The 22,812-nt window shown below is 50.8% G+C and overlaps 11 protein-coding genes across 11 annotated transcripts; 6 read left to right on the top strand and 5 right to left on the bottom strand.

Moving 5' to 3' along the window:
- Positions 1 to 2,547: 2,547 nt before the first annotated feature.
- On the top strand, positions 2,548 to 4,079 carry T310_9714 (Alpha-1,6-mannosyltransferase subunit; the record flags this gene model as incomplete). Its single annotated transcript, XM_013467824.1, has 3 exons — positions 2,548 to 2,986; positions 3,040 to 3,325; positions 3,380 to 4,079. 3 exons carry the CDS (start codon positions 2,548 to 2,550, stop codon positions 4,077 to 4,079), a joined length of 1,425 nt encoding a protein of 474 aa, XP_013323278.1.
- A 2,599-nt stretch (positions 4,080 to 6,678) lies between these two features.
- Positions 6,679 to 7,119, top strand: T310_9713 (NADH:ubiquinone reductase (H(+)-translocating); the record flags this gene model as incomplete). Its single annotated transcript, XM_013467823.1, has 2 exons — positions 6,679 to 6,904; positions 7,019 to 7,119. The coding sequence occupies 2 exons, from the start codon at positions 6,679 to 6,681 to the stop codon at positions 7,117 to 7,119; spliced, it is 327 nt and encodes a 108-aa protein (XP_013323277.1).
- Positions 7,120 to 7,642: 523 nt separating this feature from the next.
- On the bottom strand, positions 7,643 to 9,231 carry T310_9712 (pH-signaling protein PalC; the record flags this gene model as incomplete). Its single annotated transcript, XM_013467822.1, has 2 exons — positions 7,643 to 7,897; positions 7,960 to 9,231. 2 exons carry the CDS (start codon positions 9,229 to 9,231, stop codon positions 7,643 to 7,645), a joined length of 1,527 nt encoding a protein of 508 aa, XP_013323276.1.
- Positions 9,232 to 9,925: 694 nt separating this feature from the next.
- T310_9711 (Uncharacterized protein) lies at positions 9,926 to 10,573 on the bottom strand (the record flags this gene model as incomplete). The annotated part of the gene is made up of 1 exon (XM_013467821.1): positions 9,926 to 10,573. One exon carries the CDS (start codon positions 10,571 to 10,573, stop codon positions 9,926 to 9,928), a length of 648 nt encoding a protein of 215 aa, XP_013323275.1.
- Positions 10,574 to 10,892: 319 nt separating this feature from the next.
- Positions 10,893 to 12,362, top strand: T310_9710 (Transcription initiation factor TFIID subunit 7; the record flags this gene model as incomplete). The annotated part of the gene is made up of 1 exon (XM_013467820.1): positions 10,893 to 12,362. The coding sequence occupies one exon, from the start codon at positions 10,893 to 10,895 to the stop codon at positions 12,360 to 12,362; it is 1,470 nt and encodes a 489-aa protein (XP_013323274.1).
- A 285-nt stretch (positions 12,363 to 12,647) lies between these two features.
- On the bottom strand, positions 12,648 to 13,645 carry T310_9709 (uncharacterized protein; the record flags this gene model as incomplete). Its single annotated transcript, XM_013467819.1, has 2 exons — positions 12,648 to 13,334; positions 13,583 to 13,645. 2 exons carry the CDS (start codon positions 13,643 to 13,645, stop codon positions 12,648 to 12,650), a joined length of 750 nt encoding a protein of 249 aa, XP_013323273.1.
- A 662-nt stretch (positions 13,646 to 14,307) lies between these two features.
- Positions 14,308 to 15,251, top strand: T310_9708 (Enoyl-CoA hydratase/isomerase family protein; the record flags this gene model as incomplete). Its single annotated transcript, XM_013467818.1, has 2 exons — positions 14,308 to 14,660; positions 14,738 to 15,251. 2 exons carry the CDS (start codon positions 14,308 to 14,310, stop codon positions 15,249 to 15,251), a joined length of 867 nt encoding a protein of 288 aa, XP_013323272.1.
- A 748-nt stretch (positions 15,252 to 15,999) lies between these two features.
- On the top strand, positions 16,000 to 16,939 carry T310_9707 (uncharacterized protein; the record flags this gene model as incomplete). Its single annotated transcript, XM_013467817.1, has 3 exons — positions 16,000 to 16,046; positions 16,203 to 16,779; positions 16,844 to 16,939. The coding sequence occupies 3 exons, from the start codon at positions 16,000 to 16,002 to the stop codon at positions 16,937 to 16,939; spliced, it is 720 nt and encodes a 239-aa protein (XP_013323271.1).
- A 432-nt stretch (positions 16,940 to 17,371) lies between these two features.
- Positions 17,372 to 18,160, bottom strand: T310_9706 (uncharacterized protein; the record flags this gene model as incomplete). The annotated part of the gene is made up of 1 exon (XM_013467816.1): positions 17,372 to 18,160. The coding sequence occupies one exon, from the start codon at positions 18,158 to 18,160 to the stop codon at positions 17,372 to 17,374; it is 789 nt and encodes a 262-aa protein (XP_013323270.1).
- Positions 18,161 to 19,006: 846 nt separating this feature from the next.
- T310_9705 (Oxidoreductase) lies at positions 19,007 to 21,009 on the top strand (the record flags this gene model as incomplete). Its single annotated transcript, XM_013467815.1, has 2 exons — positions 19,007 to 19,164; positions 19,245 to 21,009. 2 exons carry the CDS (start codon positions 19,007 to 19,009, stop codon positions 21,007 to 21,009), a joined length of 1,923 nt encoding a protein of 640 aa, XP_013323269.1.
- Positions 21,010 to 22,489: 1,480 nt separating this feature from the next.
- T310_9704 (uncharacterized protein) lies at positions 22,490 to 22,795 on the bottom strand (the record flags this gene model as incomplete). The annotated part of the gene is made up of 1 exon (XM_013467814.1): positions 22,490 to 22,795. A coding segment is annotated over one exon (306 nt), but the record flags the coding sequence as incomplete, so codon positions are not given.
- Positions 22,796 to 22,812: the final 17 nt, after the last annotated feature.

Here is a 22,812-nt window from a genome sequence, read left to right as displayed (position 1 = left end):
TCGGTCTCTTTTGTTTCCTTTTCCTTTTTTACTAGGTACTGTCGGTCTATGCTGTGTACTATACCATGAAAGATGCAAAATCTTGAACAAAAATACCGCTCAGTAAATGAAAAGTGAAGAAAAATTACAGCATGCTATTCAATTTCATTATTTTAATATTCAGTTCTATGTCTGTAAAATCCGGATTTCGTAAAAATCAAATCATGACTCCGTACTCCGGAGTAGATGCTCATTCTCCTCGGCTAGTAAATATCATTTCATCAGGTGCAGCAGTCCCCACACGTTCTCGCAATCGTCAGGGGCTAAATTTCGCGTGCGTAACGATAACAAATAACATAACAAATAAATCTCGGGATTCGACAAATAGGAAGTTTTTTTTAAAAAAAAGTTTAATTTAATTACCTGATTCAATAATCCAATCAACTGGATGCCTTGATAAAATAATTTAATTACTCGTACTCCACATTATTTTACGAACTACTAACCCTAATCAACTGTGGAATGGTGATCGATAGAAAGTTTGTTGTGTTGTATCCTTACGCTTGGAAAAGATTTTTTTTTTCTCTTTGGTCATTCGCGCATTGTCGAGGGTTTTCGTGTCGATAATATTGAGTTCGTGAGAATGGAAAGGATGACTATCTAGATAGGTAGATAGATATGTTGAACGCAGTCATGAGGAAATAAATAAATTTTAGTTTTTGGCATATTGTTATTATCATTATTTTCTCATACCACCAGTCATTTAAGCTGTTAGTTAGATCTAGATCTAGGGCGCTACAAAAACGCCTTTCTTTCTTCTCTTTCTCCGTCTTTTTTTTTTGAAAGTAATGTTGCTGCGAGTGATCGATATGGTGGTTGTTTGTGAGGGGTGTGTTGTCCAATAACAATTAACGGAGGTGTCGGAAAGACTGGCAGAGATAAATTAATGCAATGCAATGAGAAAAGAAGGCTGAGCCCATGAACTAATACAATGACAGTATATATATGCTTTTTGCTGTTTGTCATGGAGCATCAGCTGCATAATAATTACTTTCCTTTGATGCGCAGATTCCATTCTGATGGGACACGTGGTCCGATATGAATTTACGGATTAGAACGATGATTCCTCAACTAGGAAACAGAAAACAGGAAGCATTCATGGCTCGTATACTGTTTGCTATTGTACTGGCCCGACGCTAATATATATTTGCTTGTATTTTGTGTGATCAGAGAAGAACCAGATCTTTTTTGGTCTCATTGCACACGGGGATTTTTTTTCCTTAATTTATGAGATGAAGGATGCGGATAACTTGCCGATTCCTGTCCATAATGTTACCGTAGACGAGAGGTAGGAACCATCTAGGATCTGGCCCCAAACAAGCGCGATTATTAGTGTTGTCGCGAAAGATTGGAATTTCGTCCGTATTGGCTGCCCCAGGCTCAATCTGTTGGAAATTGAGTTCGTGTGCGCCCGTCATGGCGATGGCATGATGACTGCATCAACAACTTCCTGGCTTGATCGACTGTTCGGAGCAACAGTCCATGCCTGTTGTCCGCTCGATTATTACTATTACTGTCCTCAACATGTCGGAATTGCTTGCCTGCCCTCTCCTGGGTTCCTCTCCCGGAACTGCGTTTCCTCCTTCGAGCCTTGGCGCAGGATCTCATCGCCTGCCTTGCTCAGTCCGGCGATGGCGGAGGCCCACGATGGAGACTGAGGCGACTCCTTTTCGACACGGGCCCTTTTGCGTCTGGCTAGGACGCCTAACAGGCTAACAGCTCCAGACTCGCGCTAGGAGCGATTGTTCTCGGTCGGGCCTCGTGCTATTGCCCTTTGCCCGTTTTCGGCATGGGCTGCCTGGTTCAGTCAGGGTCGCGGACCCATCGCTCTGCGCTGCGCTGCTCTGGACCGCCTGTATCTGTCCTCGACGCGGTAATAAACAATATCTTCCTGTGCTGCATCCTGTCGTCGCTGTTCTCAGAGCGCGTCTGCTGCGATCTGGCTTCTTCTTCTTCATCCTTGGACCCCACCAACGGCTGCCAGCCACCGCTGACCTCAGGCGCGCCCTGTCTCACTGCTCGCCTTTCTTTGACCGCACGAGGAATCGCCTGACTCGCTGAACGTGCAATTGACAGTTAATTGTCAAATCACCGTGGCCCGGAAGCAGAGCTGAGCGATAGGCGGCGGCCACGAATCCACTCCGCATTCTTGCTGTTATCATCGCATCGACTCTCACACCATCGGCCTTGCAGCTGCAGCCCGACGCCGAGAACAGCCACACGTCTAATTTGAATTAAATTAATTTCCTCGCCCATTTCCTCACCTTCGCTCCCACCCTGGATCCCTCGTCGTCTCTGAGTCCTGCCTCCTGCTCCTCCTCCGCCGTCTCGGGATCCCATCATCGACGCCGTTCTTCGACTTCAGTCCCGCCACTCCGCCTGCAGCAAGCGTCGCCCGCGCGCGAGGCCAGGGCCCAGGGCAGCTCCTCCGGCCTCTCCGCGGGACCCTTCACCCGCTCTCCGCTGCCCGCCATTCCTGGCACTCCCTCCGATCCGTCTCGCTCGCCCATGTCGCTGTCGCGATCGCCCTCCCCCCTCCCGGGAGGAGGCTGGTCGAGTCCCGGCCTGACGCCGGGCAGCGGCGGCGCCAGTCCTCGCGATCCTCACTTCTACTCTCACACTCCCACCGGCCCCAGCGGCATCTCCTGGGCGGCTGCCAAAGCGAAGAGCGACGAGGTGCGCGGATATCCCTCCTTCTCGACCCGCAACAGTGGTTTCTTCTCGCGCCAAAAGCGCAAGATCTCCGCCAGCCTGCCGCGATTCACCCTCACCCTGTCGCACGACTACCGAGAGAAGGAGAAGCTGGGCCGCGGACGATGGCAGGGCGGTGGTGGCAGTTGGAAGGGCCGTCTGATCTCCTTTGTGAGTGCGATGCTGCGTCGCAAGGGGTTTAGGCTGTTGCTATTGGCGATTGTCTTATTCGTCTGCTACTTGAATTTCTGGGAGCGTATGTTTTCATCTTCCTGCTACTGGAACTCTTCTAATCTAGTTGTTCTCTAGCCATTGTCGAAGCGTATCGGAGATCATCTTTAGGCGGTGGGCGGAAAATTGTGATGATCGTAGAGTCCAATGTCGAAGGAGGCGTCATGGAGTGGAAGGGAGCGCGAGAATGGGCGATTGAGCGAGTCAGCCTGTGGAACAAGAAAAAGTACGCTAAACGCTGGGGACACGAGCTGGAGATTGTCAACATGGTGGCCAAGAAGCGGTATGCCCACGAATGGCGCGAGAGCTGGGAAAAGGTCGATGTCATTCGGGAAGCCATGCGCAAGTATCCGAATGCCGAGTGGTATGTGTGCCTTTCTCTTTTCCTTTGCTGGATCGTCATTGACGTCCGAAACAGGTTCTGGTGGTTGGATTTACATACGTTTATCATGGAGTACTCGTATTCCCTCCACGATCACGTCTTCAAAAACTTGGGCCCCTACACCTACCGCGACATCAATGTCTACAACCCTCTCAACATTTCGCATCCTCTAACCGACTTCTACCTGGATCCTTTGTCCCTCTCCGCCGAGGGGGATGGCGACCCTTCCTCGATCAACCTCATCGTTTCCCAGGACTGCGCCGGATTCAACCTGGGTTCTTTCTTCGTGCGCCGTTCCGTGTGGACGGACCGGCTGTTGGATATCTGGTGGGATCCGGTGCTGTACGAGCAGAAACACATGGAATGGGAGCACAAGGAACAAGACAGTCTCGAATATCTGTACGCGCATCAACCGTGGATCCGACCCGGGGTGGCATTCATCCCGCAACGACGCATCAACTCCTTCCCGCCGGGCGCGTGCGGGGATGGGACCAATCTGGGGATCCATTACCAGGAGAAGGAGCGCGACTTCCTGGTCAACATGGCCGGATGCCAATGGGGACGCGACTGTTGGGGCGAGATGTACAAGTACCGCGAGCTGAGCAACTGGCTGAACCGGACGCGGTGGGAGCGATTCAAGGACGGACTCAGCGCGTTGTTCAAGAAGATATTCGGGAAACGGGAAGAGAAGGGGCAGGAGCAACAGCAAGAGCAAGAACAAGGACAGCAGCAATAACAATAGCCGCAAGGTTTGCGCATGGATGTTTTGATCGAATTTATTTGTCTTTATGTTCAGCGATCATGACTACGCCTTTTCATTACATATGCATTGCATCCATATGATCTTGTTGTGATCTTGGGATATAGTGTCGATGGCGTTGGATTATGCAGATTTGAAGGAGTGTTAGAATGCGTGCTTTATTTTTCTGCGTTTTGGTTCATTTTCTTTTCTTTTCTCAACGGACTAGTTATGTTAATGGTCTGGTCTGGCCTGGTCTGTGTACCTAATGTTTGAGTACTTGATGTATATGTATGTATGTATGTATGTATTATTATTCTTATTATACTTATCCTGCTTGGCATCAGCTCCAGATCTTTTGCTATTTACTGTTCACTGTACTGTATGTACTTCGAGACAAGAGGATTTGACTGCCATCCCTACCTAGGCACGAATGTATGTACACAATACCTTACCGTGATCCCGGTTGATTCACCATAGATTATTGCCATGCTATATCAATAGAAGTAACAGAAGGCAACAACAGCAACAACCACCTACCCAAGCCCCCCTCTTTGGCCATCGATGAGGATATATGTTGAATCCAATCCATGGATGTTCCTCAGAAAAATAAATCCCGGGCAGATGGCTGAATACTCAAGAGTAAAAATAGGCATTAGGCCTCTGAAAGACTCTGACTCTGGACTCTGGAGTCCATTCATTCATTATCCTCAGCTTTATAAAATAAAGGCGTGTAGAATGAAGGTTTTATTTTTGGTTGCTTGCATGACTGACCTCCTGTCAAGGTTAATTTAGTTTAGTTACATAAAAGAAGACTGCCAGAGAAAGGGATCTTTTTGCTTTTTTTTTTGACTAGGTCAGGTTTTCAAGTCAAGTAAGTCGTAATAAAGCCAGTTATTGGCTTATTGCAATTCTTGGCAAGAGTCGGACAAAGCGATAGTTTTTCAGCCAGTTCAGGTCAGGTTTCCGACTCAAGTCTAGGTAAATAAAACCCAGTTGCATTAATGTACTGCTTGGCAAAGAGTCGGACAAAGTGAGAGGTTAACCTGGCCCTCCTGTTAGCTTGGGTCATATAAAGACAGAAAGAAGGTGGAAAAAGGAGGACAAAGGACCGAGTCTTTCACACACTTCTACACTACACTAGGCAATTCTTTTCTTAGGACTTGCTTGAAACCTCTACATGTATTAAGAGGACTGGAATATAACCACTGGGCAGGAGCTTATGCTCATACTAAGCAAGGACTATCAAAGACCAAAGACTCCATCCTGATCTTGCGTATAACCTCAGCAGGTAGATTGCAAGGTATCTAGATTATCTGACCAGCACTAAGCAACACGCACAGTCTCGGCGGACAAAATGGCAAGTAGGTTATCTCATCTAGCCAAGGGCACGCTTTGTCCAAGTATTGTCTGATCTGTGATCTCGGCGGACAGATTGGAAGGTAGATTATCTAGATTATCTGCTCAAAGGCTGAACCAGCACTAAGCAACACGCACAGTCTCGGCGGACAGAATGATGAGTAGGTTATCTGATCTGATCTGATCTGACACGGGCCACGTCGAAATCTAATCTGATGCGTGGTCTCGGCGGGTAGATTGCGAGGTAGGTACCTAGGTAGGTAGATTATCTGACCCTGGGCAGCAGGCTGGCATGCCAGGACTAAGGAGCACGCATAGTCTCGGCTGGTAAAATGAGAGGTAGATTATCTATTTGATCTATGCTAGATAACACGCATACTCTCGGCGGACAAAGTGGTGACCAGGTCAGCTAATCGAATCAAAGACTTTATGTACCAGGACCTGACTTGATCAATGATCTTGGCGGGTAGATTGTAAGGTAGATTATCTATCTGACCTGATCACAGCCTCACCAAAACTAGACAACATGCACACTCTCGGCGGACAAAGTGATGTGTAGGTAAGTTACAGACCTAAGTCATGCATGGCCTTGCCAGAACCTGGCCTGATGTGTAGGCTCGGTGGACTGGATGTCAAGTAGGTTAGCTGATCAAATAAAGAGCTTGCCAGACAGACCCTGTCTGAGTCTGACCTGTTCCGCTAGCAGTTCAGAGGTCAATCTAAATTGGCAGTTAAGCATGAAGTTCATTGTTATAAAGCGCAATGCCGCGATATATATAGCTGACAGTTGCGGGCGGATGTGCGGGTAGTTATTGCCATTGCTAGAACGACTTCCATAGCGAAACATAAACATTCTAGTGTACAACTAGATATTCAGAGACGGACTCGATATTCGATTGGAATTACTGATTGAACAATTCATAGCTAGTAATACTGTGTCGGATGCGGGTGGTGGTTGTACTCCGTACTGTAATGGAAGAACGATTCTGCCGCCTTGAGTCCGTTCCGCCTTCGCTCTCAACCAATCACATCATCCCGAAAACGATTAGCCCCGACCAACTCCAGCGACGATATGGATCGCAGCAGTTAACTGCTTAATTCTCTCCGAAGGAGCAAGCGAGAACGAGCTGAACCTGGGAAATCCAGACAACACAACAGCCACTTTCCAATTACTCAAGTTCCTCCTCATACATATTATCTCGGACACACGCACAGAGAGAGAGAGACGTCTAGCGCAATGCCCACCCCCGAGTCCGCCGCCTTCCTGGCCAAGAAGCCCACCGTTCCGCCGACCTACGACGGCGTCGACTTCGAGGACAACGTCGCCGTCCACAATGCCCGTGACGCGATCATCCGCGAGCAGTGGGTGCGCAGCATGATGTCCCGGCTGGTGGGCGAGGAATTGGGCAAGTGCTACGCCCGCGAGGGGGTCAACCATCTCGAGAAGTGTGGGAAGTTGCGGGGTGAGTGAAGAAGAAGATTTCTCTGCTTGAATTTTTTTTTCGTTTTTGCTTTTCTTATACTCTACTGGATGTGTCATTGCTGATTTCTTTTTTTTGTTTTTGCTGCTGTTACAGAAAAATACTTTGAGCTTCTCAGGGACCGCAAGATTAAGGGTTACCTGTTCGAGGAGAAGAACTACTTTTCCAAGGCCGGCGAGGAGGCCAAGTCGTCATAATAGCGCCAAATTCGTCCTGTGAAGGAAGACAAAGAGAAAAACAGATTTTGCAATAAGCTCTGTGGTCGACGGGAGAAAGGGGTACTTGCTTGCGAAGATGGAATTACGCATACCTACGACCATTCGGCGCGGTGTTCTTTTTTCGACCGGGACTATACGCTCATGTCTACTGCTGAACCGTTTCTCGTCTCGAATTGACCGGTATACGCCTGGTTTGTGTTGATGATCTGTCGATGCCAACTTCAAGCCGACCCGTCTGTCACAAGTGATATTGCGGCTTTGCTGGCTATTACTGTCTAGACGGTGGCCGTTGTACGGGAGAAGGAAAGGTGGAGAATACTTGTATGCACTGTACATATGTATCAATTTTTTTTATTCCGAGTTAGTCAATGGAGTCCATTTTCGGCGCAGGGTAAAGTCTTCCTTTTGTCTCTGCTCGTATACAAACGACACAGATTCAGTCATGAAGTATATATTGGGTATCTCATCATTCAAGCAATGATCATGTGTCATATAATTTTGGTCAAAAATAAGTACTGTCCGTCGTCACAGGCCTAGAGGGAAATCCTGCCGGGGGTTCCCCTGGACTGACCTCCTCATCACTGTCATCCATCCCGGGCAGTTGCTGCTCCCCCTCGTCCGGGGGAGCCCGCATGCGGACGAGTTGATCTTCGTCCAACGACGGCGGCGTGTATGGCGCAGGAGCACTATGGATATCCCGGCCGGAAGGCAGGTTCGAAAGCAGAGATGCAGATGGTGGGATGACGTGTGAGCTAACCTGTCCTCCTAGTTTAGATAATTTCACCAGCGGACGTCCCATGGGGGCTTCTTCTGACTTACTGTATTGTTCATCTTCACCCATTTCGTCTCCAACATGTCGAGCACCCGACATTCTTCCTCCCACCCGGCATCGTCTCCGCGGTCCAACTCACCGTCGTGTCCTGCTCCTCCTCCAGCATTGCCTTTCTCCAACTTGCGCTCCTCTCTGCGTTCTGCCCATTCTCGTTTCAACCGGGATATAGTACCACTTCCCTTTCCTGTAGCTTCTCCCTCAGGCGCCAGCGCCCGCTTGAACCCCAAAGCGCCTTTCCCCGCTCTCAGCCATGCGATCCCCTCTCCAACCTTGCCCGCCATCTCCGCGTCCACGCCAAAGAACCGGCAGGCTTTCGCCCGCGCGACCTTGCCCAGTGTCTGTGCATATTTCACTAGATCTTCGTCGATCTTCCCCGCTGCGCTGCTGCTGTTCCGACCCCCGGCTCCCACTGACCCAAGTCCCGCGGCAGCCTGCTCTGCATACTCAGCCGCGCGAACACACAACCGTGCGAACAGCAGCGCTCGCACTTTGGGAATCTCCGGCGGCCGGACCATCCAGTCCTTGTCGTGCGGGTTGCGAGCCTGGATACAGGCAAACGTGTAGGCATCATCTTTCAGAACCGCCAGCAGCGTTGCCTCGGCGAGAGCCAACGACGAGAGCGCGGACTGTGTCGTGGAGTCGAGATCGGGCACCGTAGCAGAACCCTCCACCACAAGATTGTAAGAGGACGCGAGCAGGGAATGCACAGAACTGGTCTGAAGCAGCTGCTTCGTCGCAGCCTGGACAGCAGCAGTGCGCTGCTCTGCTGTTGGAGTTGAGGCGGCGTACAAGGTGCGCAGCACCCCGACCCTCGCCAGACCCGACAGCACATATCCCAACGTTGACAGCACGAAGGCGATCTCGAAATCGAGGCCTCGGCCCTTCACGCGCCCGCCATCCCGCATCCCCTTCAGCAGGGATGAGCTGGACGTCAAGACGGGCCGCCATTCGACTTCAATCTCTGCACGAAGCGTGATCTCTACCTCCTCGCCTACCCCACCACCGCTCCCGACAGTCTTGCCGCTCAGACCATGGGAAATCGCAAAGAGGTAAGGCAGATACTCGTTGAGAGCATTCAAGACGGTCTGGAGATGGGTCTCCCGTTCCCGTGGTGGTAGTCGCTTGTGCGTCTTCAGCGCCAGCCGGAGGGCATGTCGTGCCGTCGAGGCAGATTGCGGGAGAGAGGGGTGGGTGCTGGACGAGAGGTAGGTCTGGAAGGCGAGATGGGAGGTGGTCGGGAGGGGGAAGGCGTATACCATTCTATAGGGTGATTCAATTCTAATAATATATATAGGTGAGAGTGATCGCAAGGAGGGATTTCCCTGGTGCAGAGACAAAATGCGGGCGAGCTCCAAAATCCGGAGTAAATGCGGTGATGTCACGGGAAACCACCACCACATGCTTCTAGAAGCCAAGAGTTTACTATAGGCAATTCCACACAACTACAAGACAGCCTCTGGCAATGAAATAGTTATAGAGACGTCCATTCGTCTTTTAGAATTCTATGTACAGTACGTGTATCCTGGGTATCTCGTAATCGTTCCTTTCCCCCGCGCCAGACCAAGCCACTCTCGTTAGCGATTCGAATTATCGCATTCTTATGGATTGCAAGTCCAGCCGGTCATTTCGGCTGCACGGGAGAAGAATCATAATGCAAAGTTGGACTCCGAGAGTTTGCTTCAGTATCTGTTGTGGATTTTCAACAGATCTGATAGATGAATAGCTCTCTCTCTGGGTCAGAATGAGTCAGAAGGCGGACAAAGAGCCGTCCTTTAAAGCCTCTCGTGAAAGAATCTTGACAGACCGTCTCAGAGCTCGATATCCAAGTCTGCCGTCTTGTCAAGCGACGCCTTGTAAATCACTTCAAGCAATTCACAAGTGTGGTGATATGCGTTGTTATCTTTATTCCGCATGTTTTTGGTAGGTCGTAAGTAGATCGTATCTCACGCTGCATCATATCTCCATGCCTTCTGCATCGGAAAGACTGCTCGGTACACTGCTTATGGCGGACGACACACTCTCCGTGGAAGGCTCCCGTGCCCTGATCTGCATGCCCCATTCTCGAATGCTGGTAGCTGCACCGCCTTCAATGATGATAGGATGCGGGTCGGCGTCCTTCCCCAGGACGGTCCCCGCATACCGCGACTCCTCGCCTGTCTTGCTGTGTTTCTTCTTCAGCGCCGTCAGGTAGTCCTCCTTCTCGAGAGAATCGGCGTCGATCACGTCGCCTTCACTGGGCACAAATCCCGCGATGCGTCGAATCTCGCGATTCGCCGGTCCCATAAACCAGCTGAGAAACGCCTCGAGGCCTCGTAGATCTTCTTCCCCTCGCCATGTCTCTTCTGTATCCCTCATCTGCGGTCGTAGCGCACCAGCATCTTGCAAGGCGAGGCGGATGTCATCCAGGTTGGGCGCTGGGTCGTCTGGGTGGCTGTTCAAGGCATGAGCGGCTGCAGAGGAGCCGAGCAGCATTAGATATCGAGCAGCGATATCTACGACGGTGTCAAGAACAGACGGTCGCGTGGAATGGAAGCCTGCAGCGCGCAGGATCTGAATGATTGGCGGTCGCAGGAGAGCATGGTGAAGGTTCGGCCCGGACATGATGGGCAAAAGAAGCTATCCGCAGCTCGAGACCAGAGAGATGAATCGGTCCTTGAAGACGGAGCATAAATTAGCGGTGTCCTAATTTCCAGGATAACGAGCGTAGCACCATGGCGTAGGCTGTGCTGGGAAGAATGAGCGGAATGGAGATAAAAGAAAGCTGCCTCGCAGGAGCTCTCCGCACGTCATCCGCGCCGCCAGCACTCGGACCACCTGATTTCCCGCCTCTCTTTCACTCGCCTCTACCGACCACACCCTTCACCTCGATCACTCTACAGCCACTCCAGGAGCTGTATGAGTGTTTCTGGTCATCTTCACCATGTCTGCTCCGCGGCCGTCCCTCAAACTCACCTTTGGCAAGAAGAAGACGCCCAATGAAGAGCCTCCTCAAGAACCTCCGGCGGAACCGCAGACGGCCAACCCCGACCCTCCTCAGCCCAAGCTCACGCTGAAGTTTGGCCCGCAAAAACTTACTGGAGGCGATGATGGCGGCGACAAGGCAAAGAAGAAACGCCCTCCTAAGGAGCAGCCTGAAGCGTCCAAGAAACGACGCGCTGACGCCGCCTCCGGTGACGAGTCGGACGCCGAGCCTGCGGAGGAGAAGCCAGGTCCCAAACGCCTCAAGCTGAACCCATCCAAGCAGCCTGGCGTGCAATCGCTACGGATCAAACACAAGGGCTCGGTGCCTCATCGACCGCTGGGTGTGGGCTATGACTCGGAAGCCTCTGATACGGAGGTAGACCCCTCGATTGAGGAGAACTTTATCCTACGGATGGTGCCAGGCGAGGACTGCGAATACCTCCGGCAGGTGATCAACGAGAGACGTATTGACCGCGCACAGGTGGCTTTCAAGCCCCTGACCCGGGAAGGACGGCGCGCGATCTTCAGGATACGCGATAGACAATACGCCGCCACGCTCGTGGACCTGCCTTGCATCGTCGAGGGAATGAAGAGCTGGGACAAACGCTCCTTTTACAAGGCTGGAGATATCTGCCAGATGCTCCTCGTCCTTGGACCCGTCCAGAATGAGAAAGAAGCCATGGAATATCCGCTTCCAAAGGAGGTGGACGTGCTGGACGAGAAGACCTACCAGTACCCGCATGGCCTGACGCCACCGCTGAAATGGGTGAGAAAACGCCGGTTCCGTGACCGCATTAGCACCCGCACGATTGAACAGGTGGAGAGAGAGGTTGCGGATTTGATTGCTAAGGATGAGGCTGCTCTGAAGCCGCCTAAGTTTGAGCTGGTTGACGGTGGTTCACTGTCACGAGCGGAGGGGATGGTACAGAGCGGAGCGTACGACGAGGAGTACGACGATACGCAGGATGCAGATGGGGAGGTGGAAGAGGACATGCAGGCAGACGCAGCTGGGGAAGACGACCTCTTCGAGGATGACCTCGCTGCGGAGATGGAGGCCGCACTCGCCGCCGGAGCCGACGAAGAGGCTGGAGCCGCAGAGACTGCCTCTACTCCAGCGGCCGACCAGGCCGCTACACCGTCCGCCACCAAGGCAGCGGAAGATACATCAGATGACGAGAGTGACGACACCGAAGGCGGAGGGGCTCCAGAGGCGGAGCTCGACGAGGAGCAGCTGGCACAGCAGCGCGAGCTCCAGGAGAAACGGGAGATGATTGCCGAGATGGAAGAGCTCATCCGGGAAGAGACGGCGCGGTGGGAGAGACAGACCAATTCGATCTTGAAGATGAAGATGGGAAAGCGCGTGCAACAACTGAAGCAAGATCTGGCCCTGAAGAAGGCGGCGATCGGCGAGAGCGAAGCAGATACTTAGCTGGCATAGCGGTCGTCGAGATAGAGATCATCGAGGTGTTATCAGACATGCAGGTTGTTTGATTACATGTTGATTATGATACCCTGGAATACGCAAGTGGGATGAGGCTGTTCTACTAATAAATTGTGATATCGCGCATTGCAGGACAGGAAGCTCCGATAGAATGAAATCATAATTTGGTGAATTAATCAACCTGCTTGCAGTCGTGTATTTACTGTACAGATGAAAAATGTCGATCCGATCGTACCAGACACACTATACTATGCCATGACCTGATCTCCTCCATCACACCACGACATTCCCCGTCCCACTACTCACCGTCCCCTTAACATCCAACTCCTCTTTCTCCTTGTCCTTCCTCTCCCGCAGCTGTTGCCGCTCGCGGACATCCTCAGAGCTCTCCTTCTCCTTCTTTTCCTCCCCGGAATCACCACCATCAAAAGCCGGGCTCTTACCCGCTCTCCGGCCCAAGATATGATCGTGCTCCTCCCTCTTGCGATCCAACTGCGCCGCCGTGTTCCCGTCCTGCTGGCCGACAAACCCGGGACCGTCGGCGCTTCCCACGGGCCCTGCATGCGCCCCGGCCTGCGCGCGCTTGTACTGATTCTTCCCCTCGACGGCGGCGGCGATGTACCCCTCATCCGGCTGCTGTTCGACGCCGTACTCAGTGTCGAGGGCAGCGCCGCTGCGGGCCTCGCGTTCTCGCTGTCGACGACGTTCCTGCTCGAGACGGGCGAGTTGGACGTCCGACGAGGGCCGCGAGTCCGGAGTGCGGCGGATGGCGGGCGGAGGGTCGCCGCGACGGCGCGTGGTGGTGGCCGACGCGGTGAGTTGTTCCACGGGGTTCTGCGAGACGGGGTTCAAGGGTTGCGTGTAGGTGGCTTGCGTGGGGGGTTGGGGGGTGTCGGGGGGTGTTGGCGAGGACATGAAGTGCAGTCGTCGATTGAATGCAGTCGATGCGTTGTAGTCGTTCTGTTTGTGTATAGAAGACTGACTATATGGCAGTAGATCAAGACAGTCAGGCCAGAAATAGATCATCTGCAATCACAAGACCCTGGAGACGGAGAAGTAAAATCGATAATTGCACATAACAATTAATTGCAGCCCCTGTAGTCTCAAAGAGATGCTCTCCGTTCTTCATTCAATTAGTGATACAGTTCAATATACAGCCATAATCCAGTGATATGCCAATGACGTCAAAGTTGATCCATCTGCTTTACCAACTTATCTTCCACGGAAACTAAAATAAAGAGAGATAAATTGTATACACAAGTTATGCACATATTTAGGAACGTGTACAGTACAGATGCACTGTGTTATGTATTTTTATGACGGTGGAGAATTCGAAGACCATACAGTTTCACACACATCCATAAACTGAGATCTAATTCAGTAGTAGTATATTTACTTCTAAATAGAGATAATCTTTAGATACCTAGGTATATCTCCTAGATAGGTATCGATAGATAGTCCTGGTCAGGAAGGTCAGATTGTGTGTGGTTGGACATTCTTCTCTAGCAGAGAAACTATTAGGTAGGTTTCCGCAGCATGTGAAAGTCCCCCTCTTCCTACTCTTTAACTACTATCAACAAAGACAAAAGAGTTAAATCTAGCTCCACTGGATTGACCAAATTAATTGATCAATGGCATCTGACGATCAGATCAGTAATCAGAAAAATAATTAATTAATATCAGCCAGGACGGACTAAAATTATCGATAGTTAGCTCCTGCTCGGCATTTCGGTTCGTTGATTTGATAGACCTCGGAAGCGTACATAAATATTTAATTCTAGGCTGGAATATTCCTGCCCAGATAATGTACACAACTACAGCAATGGAATAAAGAATAAAAATCAAGAATTGGGAAAAGACAACAGATTGTGACAGCTGTCCAAGAGGAGAGATATTTACTACAATCAAGAAAATTGACAAAGAATTAAAAACCATGACGGCACTCTTCTCCATCCCCATCTCCACAGGCGGGACCTTCGTCTGCAGCACAGTTAATACCCCAGAAGAAGAAGAAACAGGCAAGAAGAAAGGAGATAATAGTTCAAATGAAAATAAGATCTACCTGCTCACATTCACCTCGCCGCCCGACAACCGGCTCACTCCCGCCTTCATCGACGCCTTCATCCTCGCGCTGGATATCATCGAGCATCGGTTCCCGAAAGGCGTCGTCATCACGACGAGCGGCATCGGCAAGTTCTTCAGCAATGGCTTGGATCTGGAGGTGGTGACGAGCACAGACTGGTTCTGGGAGAGGTATCTGTGGAAGCTGTTTCGGAGGTTGCTGACGTGAGTTGAGTTTTTCCTCTGCATTTTTTTATTAAGCCGTAGAAAGGCACTGATTATGTGTGCTGACGATGGCAAAGATATCCCCTCCCAACTGTCGCTCTCGTCAACGGCCACGCCTTCGCCGGCGGCCTCATGCTGGCCATGTACCATGACTACCGCGTCCAGAACCCCTCTCGGGGATTCCTCTGCCTGAACGAGATCCAACTCGGTGTGCCGCTGCAGCCGCCCATGACGAGCATCTTCCGCGAGAAGGTGCCGTCGTCGATCACGCTGCGTTCGTTGATTCTCGAGGGCAAGCGGTTCACCGGTCCGCAGGCGCTGAGCGCCGGGTTGGTAGACGCGCTGGGCGGGCTCGACGAGGCTGTCAAGCTCGTTCAGGACCGCAAGCTGCATGCGCTGGGCCAGTCGCCAGCGTACACGGCCCTGAAGGAAGGCTTGTACCGGCAGACTCTGGCCGTGTTGGACGACGAGGCCGGCAACCAGGCCTGGCGAGACTGGATGGAAAAGATCAAGGAGGCCAACTCCGAGGAGGCACTGAGCAGGGTGAAGCGGTGGGAAGCGCAGGGCAAGGATGGAGGGGTCAAACTGTAGTTTGTGGCTAGAAGTTAGTGAGGCTATTTCTCTGTATTCACGTTCCAGAAGTAGATTCATGTTCGCCCCAGAAAGGCACTTGTGAAGTCAAGAAGTAGGCATATAACTAAGTGGCAAGAGCAACCAAGACGTGACATACCCAACAGCACATGGGATGAATGCTCTGCCGTCACTTTCACTATGCATCTTTGATGGCAAAATTTGTGAGCCTGTCTCCGTGAAGCATACGGCATACACCGGGCACATCTATGTCAGCTTACTGCTTTCCATATGGGTAGCCCCTCTCCTCTGAGTCAGTTCCATCCCATCCGTCACTCTTCTTGCCTCCTGTACGAAGAATATCGTCCTTGGTCTCGGCTCATGCCACGAATCCAGCCAGGTCAGGTGAATCAGAAGATCAGCACGGTACATAGCAGCATCGTTGCCTACGACAACCTAACCCTATCTATACCAGGACTGACATGGGACGAAAGCTCCGTGTCTTCTTTTTTTTCTTTCATCTCTTCTCTTCTCTCCGTCACAGCACAAGCAATTTCGTCACTGTTGCTGTCTCTGTTCTTTCTTCTTCACTAAAAAGCCTCTGACAGAGTGGTTGATTTCCGTCATCTCAAACAGTCCGTGAAGACATTATTTGAACGTGTCCATCATCTCATGTGCTAAGATTATAAAACCTTCCTCGTTTCCTCTTCTTCTTCTTTTTTTTTTGTTTCATATCTCCCGTCTCAGAGCCCGTCTCAGTCGCTGAAAAATGACGCTTCAATCTCCATCCCAAGATCCTCCGTTTGAAAGTTCAAGGTAAATACATACAGGAATACACAGCACGCTGGTCGATCAAGATATCTTGACAGAAACACTCGCTCAGAAGAAAGGGCGGAAGAGAAAGAGGGCCAGAATGCCCCTAATACTCATACCAAGCTCTGTTCCTTGAGGTCATACAGCTAACTTTCGCAGGCCGTCGACACCCAATCAAGATGGCGCGGAGCATTTCGATCCCGAGCAGATGAACAGCCCCCAGCGCGAATTCCTAGAACTGTTGATCGACTGCGGCCTCGAGACGCCAGGAAACCTCGGCGAGATCTTCAGCATGAATGAATTCAATCCTGACAACGAATGGAATCCCGAAGACAACGCGGATCCTGACAGCGAGATCAATCCTGACAGCGGGAATTTCGAAGTCGGCAATCCTGAAGATGGCTATCCTGCTGACGGTTATCATGGATACAACCCCTATTCAGACGACGCTTGTCACGTCAAGCAGAACGTCGAACAGAACGTCGAGCAGAATTCAATTGTCTTCATTCCGTTCAGGCTCGCGGATATCCAGTCGCTCATCGAGGCAAAGACCACGATCGGAGAATCGCAAGCTTTCTATCCGGGAGAGCAGTTTTGTCTTCCCCCGCAAGAATATGATTTCGAGTCGGATCTGCCCGTCCTCCCACCGTTTCCATTTGCTCCGTATCCTCCTAAGATTATGGGACCGATGGAGCAACAGGAACCTCAATCGGTGTCGCACGATTCGAGTATTCCGGTAAGAAAAAAAAAAGATGGCGATCAAGTAAAATAAAAAAAATTACATGCTAATGAAATAGCAGCAGGAAAATCACGAATCAACCTCGGAAGAATACAATGCATCACTCCACCACCTTCCGCAGGTGCCATCAAAGAGGACTTCGGGATGGTCAAGCTAGTCTTCCACCGCGAAGAACGCCTTAAATGAAAAATAATTGGACAAGGAAGATTCGAACCCGAACAAGAAGTATGATCTACCCCCCTGCAGTGTGAAGACGCCAGTATCTTACAACCTGTCTCACAGAAACGGAAGCGTTGTGGTCGAGGAAACGATTCGAGGTTGGAGGAGGCTCATTTTAAGCTTCTGGAGGCTGTGTCCTTAACAATAGGACGCTGTCGATAAGTCACGATGGGTGATATTGGTTCTGAAAATTGTGTTCTCATGTCTTCTATGGTCGAAATGTGGAGCGACGCAGCATTCAAGTCTGTGCGAAGGATATGCCTTTTCTGTTGTTGATGTTCATAAAACAGGCACACTTGTCCAATAAGGACTACTGACTGAGAAGTAGTGATGCTCAGTGAAATCAATATGACGTGCTGAAAGCATATTCTTATGTCTTCTTGTCCTTTTTCGTTCCTCGTCCTTTGGCAGAGCTGTCCAGTTTGTCTGTTAGCGGTCTGTAAGGCGCCGCCAGCACATGCTCTGGTGCTCTCTGAGCCGTATCATCCCGTCGCGGTTCTCCAGGAGACGGCCGTCGCAGCTGCTCCTCGTGCATCTTGTCCAGCGGCTCTCCTACAATCTGGTACTTGGCCCAGTTGATCGGGGGCATGCGCACGATATTCTGAGGCTTGGGGATTTTGTCGAAAGCTGGGGCCCCCTCCGCCCTCTGAGAGCGCACATTATTCGAAGACGCGTCATCGCCATCGTTATCTTGGCCCGGAGGAAGAAGATCTACCAGATCGCTTGGCTCGTCCGAGGTGAGACGGCCTGCGACCAGCTCCTGTGCGAACTTCTCTGGATCTGCGGCCGCGGCTTTCTTCAGCCTGTCCAGCGTCCTGATATCCTGAAGGCTCTTCTGTTTCTGAAGCTGGAGAATAGATATGGCAGAGCGCAGGGCAATCACGTCCGGATTCTCACTCTCTGATATCGGGACCGGAGCGGGCTCCGGCGCGAAAGTAACAGGCTGCTGCTGGGGAGCGCTCCCAGGAAAAGAGCCGGACATGCCGCCTTGGGTCGTGTGGACTGTTGTCGGAGAGATTTCAGGGCCCGGAGGGACAATCGATGCTTCACCGGGCACCGTCGCCAGATGGGCAAACACTGGCGTCACCGGGGAGTACGGCGGGCGTGGCGGGGTGCCTGGCCGCTCGTTGTTTTGGGGCTCTTCCTGAGATTGTTCCATCGCATTCCCGGCGTATGACGCTTGATATCATATGGATGAGAAGGAGAAAGCACTCTAAACGCAGTGCAGAGAGGCGATATGTAGTTGATGTTGAGGCGATCCAGCGGCAAACAAGACAACCCCCGCAAAACGGGCGCCAAGCGCAGCGACAAGATGATCCGGATGATTAAGATGATGCCATTGTCTTACTCAGCATTCGTCCCCCAGTCAAAGCACTTCACGGCAGAGATTGTCTATATCTATACCGGTCCGTTATGCTTGCTTTGGCCTTATCAAATCGATAAGCGTGCTGTCTGCTGATTCTGCTGCTGACATCATCTGGTTCTGCAGTTGTTATTAGTAATCTCGCCACCCCACCGCAGAGGGCACAGCCACAGGGAGCACCACAGCAAGACTGGCCAATGACGTGTCTGCAAGAACTTGACATATTAACGGCTGGCCAGGCCTTTAGCATGCGCAAACATGCTCTCGTTAGTTCTTGGCAGAGTCTCCTAAATGAAAAATAGCATTCTATGCCAAAGAGATTGAATTTGGGCAGTTTGCAGTGCGGTTCATTGCACATAGATTTTTGGACCCTTCCCTTGTACAGTACATACCAAAGCGGACATGATGCAGTAGATCTGATGGATTTATGCTTTAAAATCTGGACTGCACACTCTGCTTAGATTCGAGTAAAAAAGACAGCCTAGTTATCGACTGGCAAATGAATGTTGATTGCAGGTGTCGTTAGGGCTGGCCCCGAAACCTCCGCGGCAGATTTTCTCACCGCCCAAACTCCGCAAAAAAAAAAGACAACCACCATACCTTCATTCTGCTCTGCCTCCAGGGCGCCAGTCAACGGGCAAAATGAAGCGCAAGACCGAAGACCGCAACCACGCTAATGGCCTCCCAGGGGCCAAGAAGCGGGCACTCACAAATGACATGGTTATTGCGCGTTTCCGCGAAGGATTGTTCGAGCCTGCAGAGCTCGACAAGTACAAGAAGAGCTACGCGAACTCGGGGCCGTAGGTTCCATTTCGGGACTCTTGATTGCAGGGTTTGGACCAATTGTGCCTGCTAACAACTGATTTTTTTCGTCGTGCAGATACAAACACGGTGTCATCTGCCCGCTGATCGAGCCCAATCTGCTCCGCTCCGTCCGCAATGAAATTCAAGAGCACCTGTCATTCACTGAGAAAGAGACGGATATCTACAAAATCTTCCAGTCGGGCGATCTCGCGAATCTGGATGGCTTGGATGATGCCTCCCTGGCGCGCCTTCCGTCTCTTCTACAATTGCGCGACGCGCTCTACTCCGAGAAATTTCGCGAGTATCTCGCCTCGGTGACCGGGTCCGGCAAACTCAGCGGTCGCAAAACGGACATGGCGATCAATATCTACACGGAAGGGTGCCATCTTCTCTGCCATGACGATGTCATCGGCAGCAGGCGTCTCAGTTACATCCTGTATCTGACGGATCCAGACAATCCCTGGCGCCCAGAATGGGGTGGAGCGTTGCGACTGTACCCGACGAAGACCGTCAAGGACGAGAAAGGGGAGGATATCAAGATCCCCAGCCCTGACCATAGCCTCTCGATCCCCCCAGCCTTCAACCAGCTCAGTTTCTTCACCGTCCAGCCAGGCGAGAGCTTCCACGACGTCGAGGAGGTCTACCACCCCGCGGAAAATGAGAAAGGAAAGGAGAAGCGAGTGCGCATGGCCATCAGTGGATGGTATCACATCCCACAGGAAGGGGAAGACGGATATGAGGAGGGTCTGGAGGAGAAGCTGGCGGAGCGGAGCAGTCTTTCACAGCTTCAGGGTCGAGGCGACATCTATGACCAGCCCCAGCCTCAGCCGGTGGACTGGGAGTCGGAGGATGCTGCCGCGGACAAGGGCAAGGGCAAAGGCAAGGAGGCTGTCAGGTCGGATGACAGCGAGTTTTCGGAGTCGGATCTCAACTTTCTCCTCAAATTCATCTCCCCGTCGTACCTGACGCCCGACATTGCTGAGGAGCTCTCGGAAACGTTCGCCAATGACTCCTCGCTCAGCCTGGAGCGTGTGCTATCAGACAAGTTCGCAGCTCGGGTGCGGGAGTACATCGAGGAGCAGGAAAAGGCCGCCTTGCCCCAGTCGTCGGACGAGATTGAATCGAGCACGGACTGGAAGGTTGCTCGCCCGCCGCACAAACACCGCTATCTCTTCCAGCAGCCGCGGAAAGGGGCGGCGGCGTCGTCGCCCATTCAGGAGTTGTTGAACGACCTTCTCCCGTCGCAGGCGTTCCGAAAGTGGCTGTCCCAGATTACGGGCATGAATCGGCTTACTAGTTACAATCTGCTGGCTCGTCGATTCCGTCGTGGACAGGATTACACACTTGCCAGCGGCTACGATGGAGAGGAGCCGCGCCTGGAATTCACGATCGGTCTTACGCCTACACCTGGATGGGAGAAGGAGGATGACAACGAGGAAGAAGATGAGGAGAATGGCGAGGGAGAAAGCAAGCCGGCAGAGGAAGAGGAGGAGAAGACGACCGACGAGCCATCCGTGGGCGGATACGAAGTCTACATGGCAGGCGATGACGACGAGGAGGAGGAAGACGAAGAAGAAAACGAAGACGGGGTCAAGACCAAGAAACCCAAGTCCGACCCAGCCATCTACAAAGCAGCTGGCGACGACGATGGGATCCTGTTCAGCATGGCCGCGGGCTGGAACCGGATGAGCATTGTCCTGCGCGACAGCGGCACGCTCAAGTTTGTGAAATACGTCAGTGCGGCGGCAAATGGGGACCGATGGGACATTACGGGTGAAGTGGGTGTTGTTTATGATGAGGAGGAGGGGGAGGAGGATGACGATGAGGAGGAGGAGAGTTAGCTTATATCACCTTGCCCAGGGGATCGAATTTGACAGTGCTGTGCCTGCTGTACGGAGTAGATACTGTTCTTTTTTTTTTGGCATGAAATGAGGTACATTTAAATCTTCACGAGTTCGTAAATCCACAATTTAACCAAAAGAAAAAAAAAGCCCTATCCAAATTCTCCATACGTACAGTACATTCAATGCATTGCACTATGGTTAACCACACAACACACAGACAGACAGATAGGCAAACAGACAACAAGTAAGTCAGCAGGCAAACAATTCCCTAGGTAGCTAACCTCCAGAATCCAGTCACTAATAAATAACTCCACTAATAACTCTACTAATACTCCGATACTCCGTCCATGTACTGTAGATGTATGTACTACTGTATGTACCTGCAGTTCAAGTTAAATTAATTAAATCAATTAAATTAAGATTAATAATTAATCAACTAAATCAGTAAGCTCCAGCAGATTAACTTAACAAATAACAATATATATGAATTAGTTATCCCAGATTATATTCCTTCTAATTAATTAATCTAATCTAACACTCCTACCTAACGGAGTAATAAATAGGTCATCGGCAATAACAGTAGACAAAAACTGCCGATAACAACAACGACGACAACGACGATCAATCAATCAAAACGATCGCATGGTCGAATAAGCAAACTTCCCCTTTTGGGAATCCTCTTTAGAGTGCCCTGGTGGATAAACATTGATGCCCACTCGTCTGCCACTCTGCCCACCTGCCTAGCTGTCAGGCGATTGCTCGCCCGCTCGCTCGCGTGGTTGCTTGCCATGTGGCCATGTGGTCAGGTTAGGTAGGTAAGCATGTATGTGCATAAGCTAGCAGCTAGCAGCTAGTTAGTGAACTGTTAGCTCCTAGTAGTTCGTTACTAGTCAGTTAGTTACCTAGGTATGTACAGTTCATGTACTCCGTACATGTATGTAGGTTATTAGTTAGTTGGGTGGATATGTATGTAGTTTCTAGTTTCCCTGGGTATTAATTATCACCTGCATGTTGTTATTTTTTGTTCTCTCTCTGTCTAAGTATATAGGATGGCCTTATATATGTGTTTTTTTGTCTTTTTTTTTCCCATTATGCTATGCCATGCTATGCTATCTCTCTGTCCTTCCCCCTGGTTATTTGTTTGTTGGTTGGCTGTTAATTTTTTCTTTTACCGAGGAAAAAAGAAGACCTAGCCTAGATAACTACTCCTTACCTACCGAGTTGTTTGCTGAGCATGGATATCCTTGCCAGGATAATAATAAATAATAATAATAATAATGATAATCCCGGTAAGGAGAATGGACTAAGTACGGAATACTCCGTACTCCTGACTACTACTTATTTATTTACTACATACCTAACTAGGTACCCGTGCTCCCGCCCCAACATCGTCCCGTGTTGGTGCGTTGCACCGTAACGTCCATTTTGACCACAACGTCCAATTTTGAATATTTCATCAATTTTCTCAACATCTAGACTAGTATCTAAATACATTAAATAGCGCATTAATATCTCCTGGATCCTGGCTATCTCCCTGAGTATTTTCAACAGTATCCGACCGTTGTGTAGTGGTGGGAATTGGCTTTGAAGGTTGGCGTTTCCGGACACGGGAAATAATCTTCTTTCGTTCAGCTTCAGCACGTTCAGCAACCTGACGATTTGCATCTTTAACTGTCAATGGCCCTATAGTAGGGATTCTTCTGCGAGATCTCTGAGAGCTTGGAGCGCGTGCACGCTCTAGATGTTGAGAGATATCGCTTTGAAGTTGGGCTGTCAATTCAGTCTGTTTGTATAGCACTT

This window comes from Rasamsonia emersonii (genome assembly GCF_000968595.1).
Source record: "Rasamsonia emersonii CBS 393.64 chromosome Unknown ctg1118621762203, whole genome shotgun sequence".
Lineage (NCBI taxonomy): Eukaryota > Fungi > Ascomycota > Eurotiomycetes > Eurotiales > Trichocomaceae > Rasamsonia > Rasamsonia emersonii.
The sequence above is the reverse complement of the archived record's forward strand: the minus strand, read 5'-3'. Positions and strand labels throughout refer to the sequence as shown.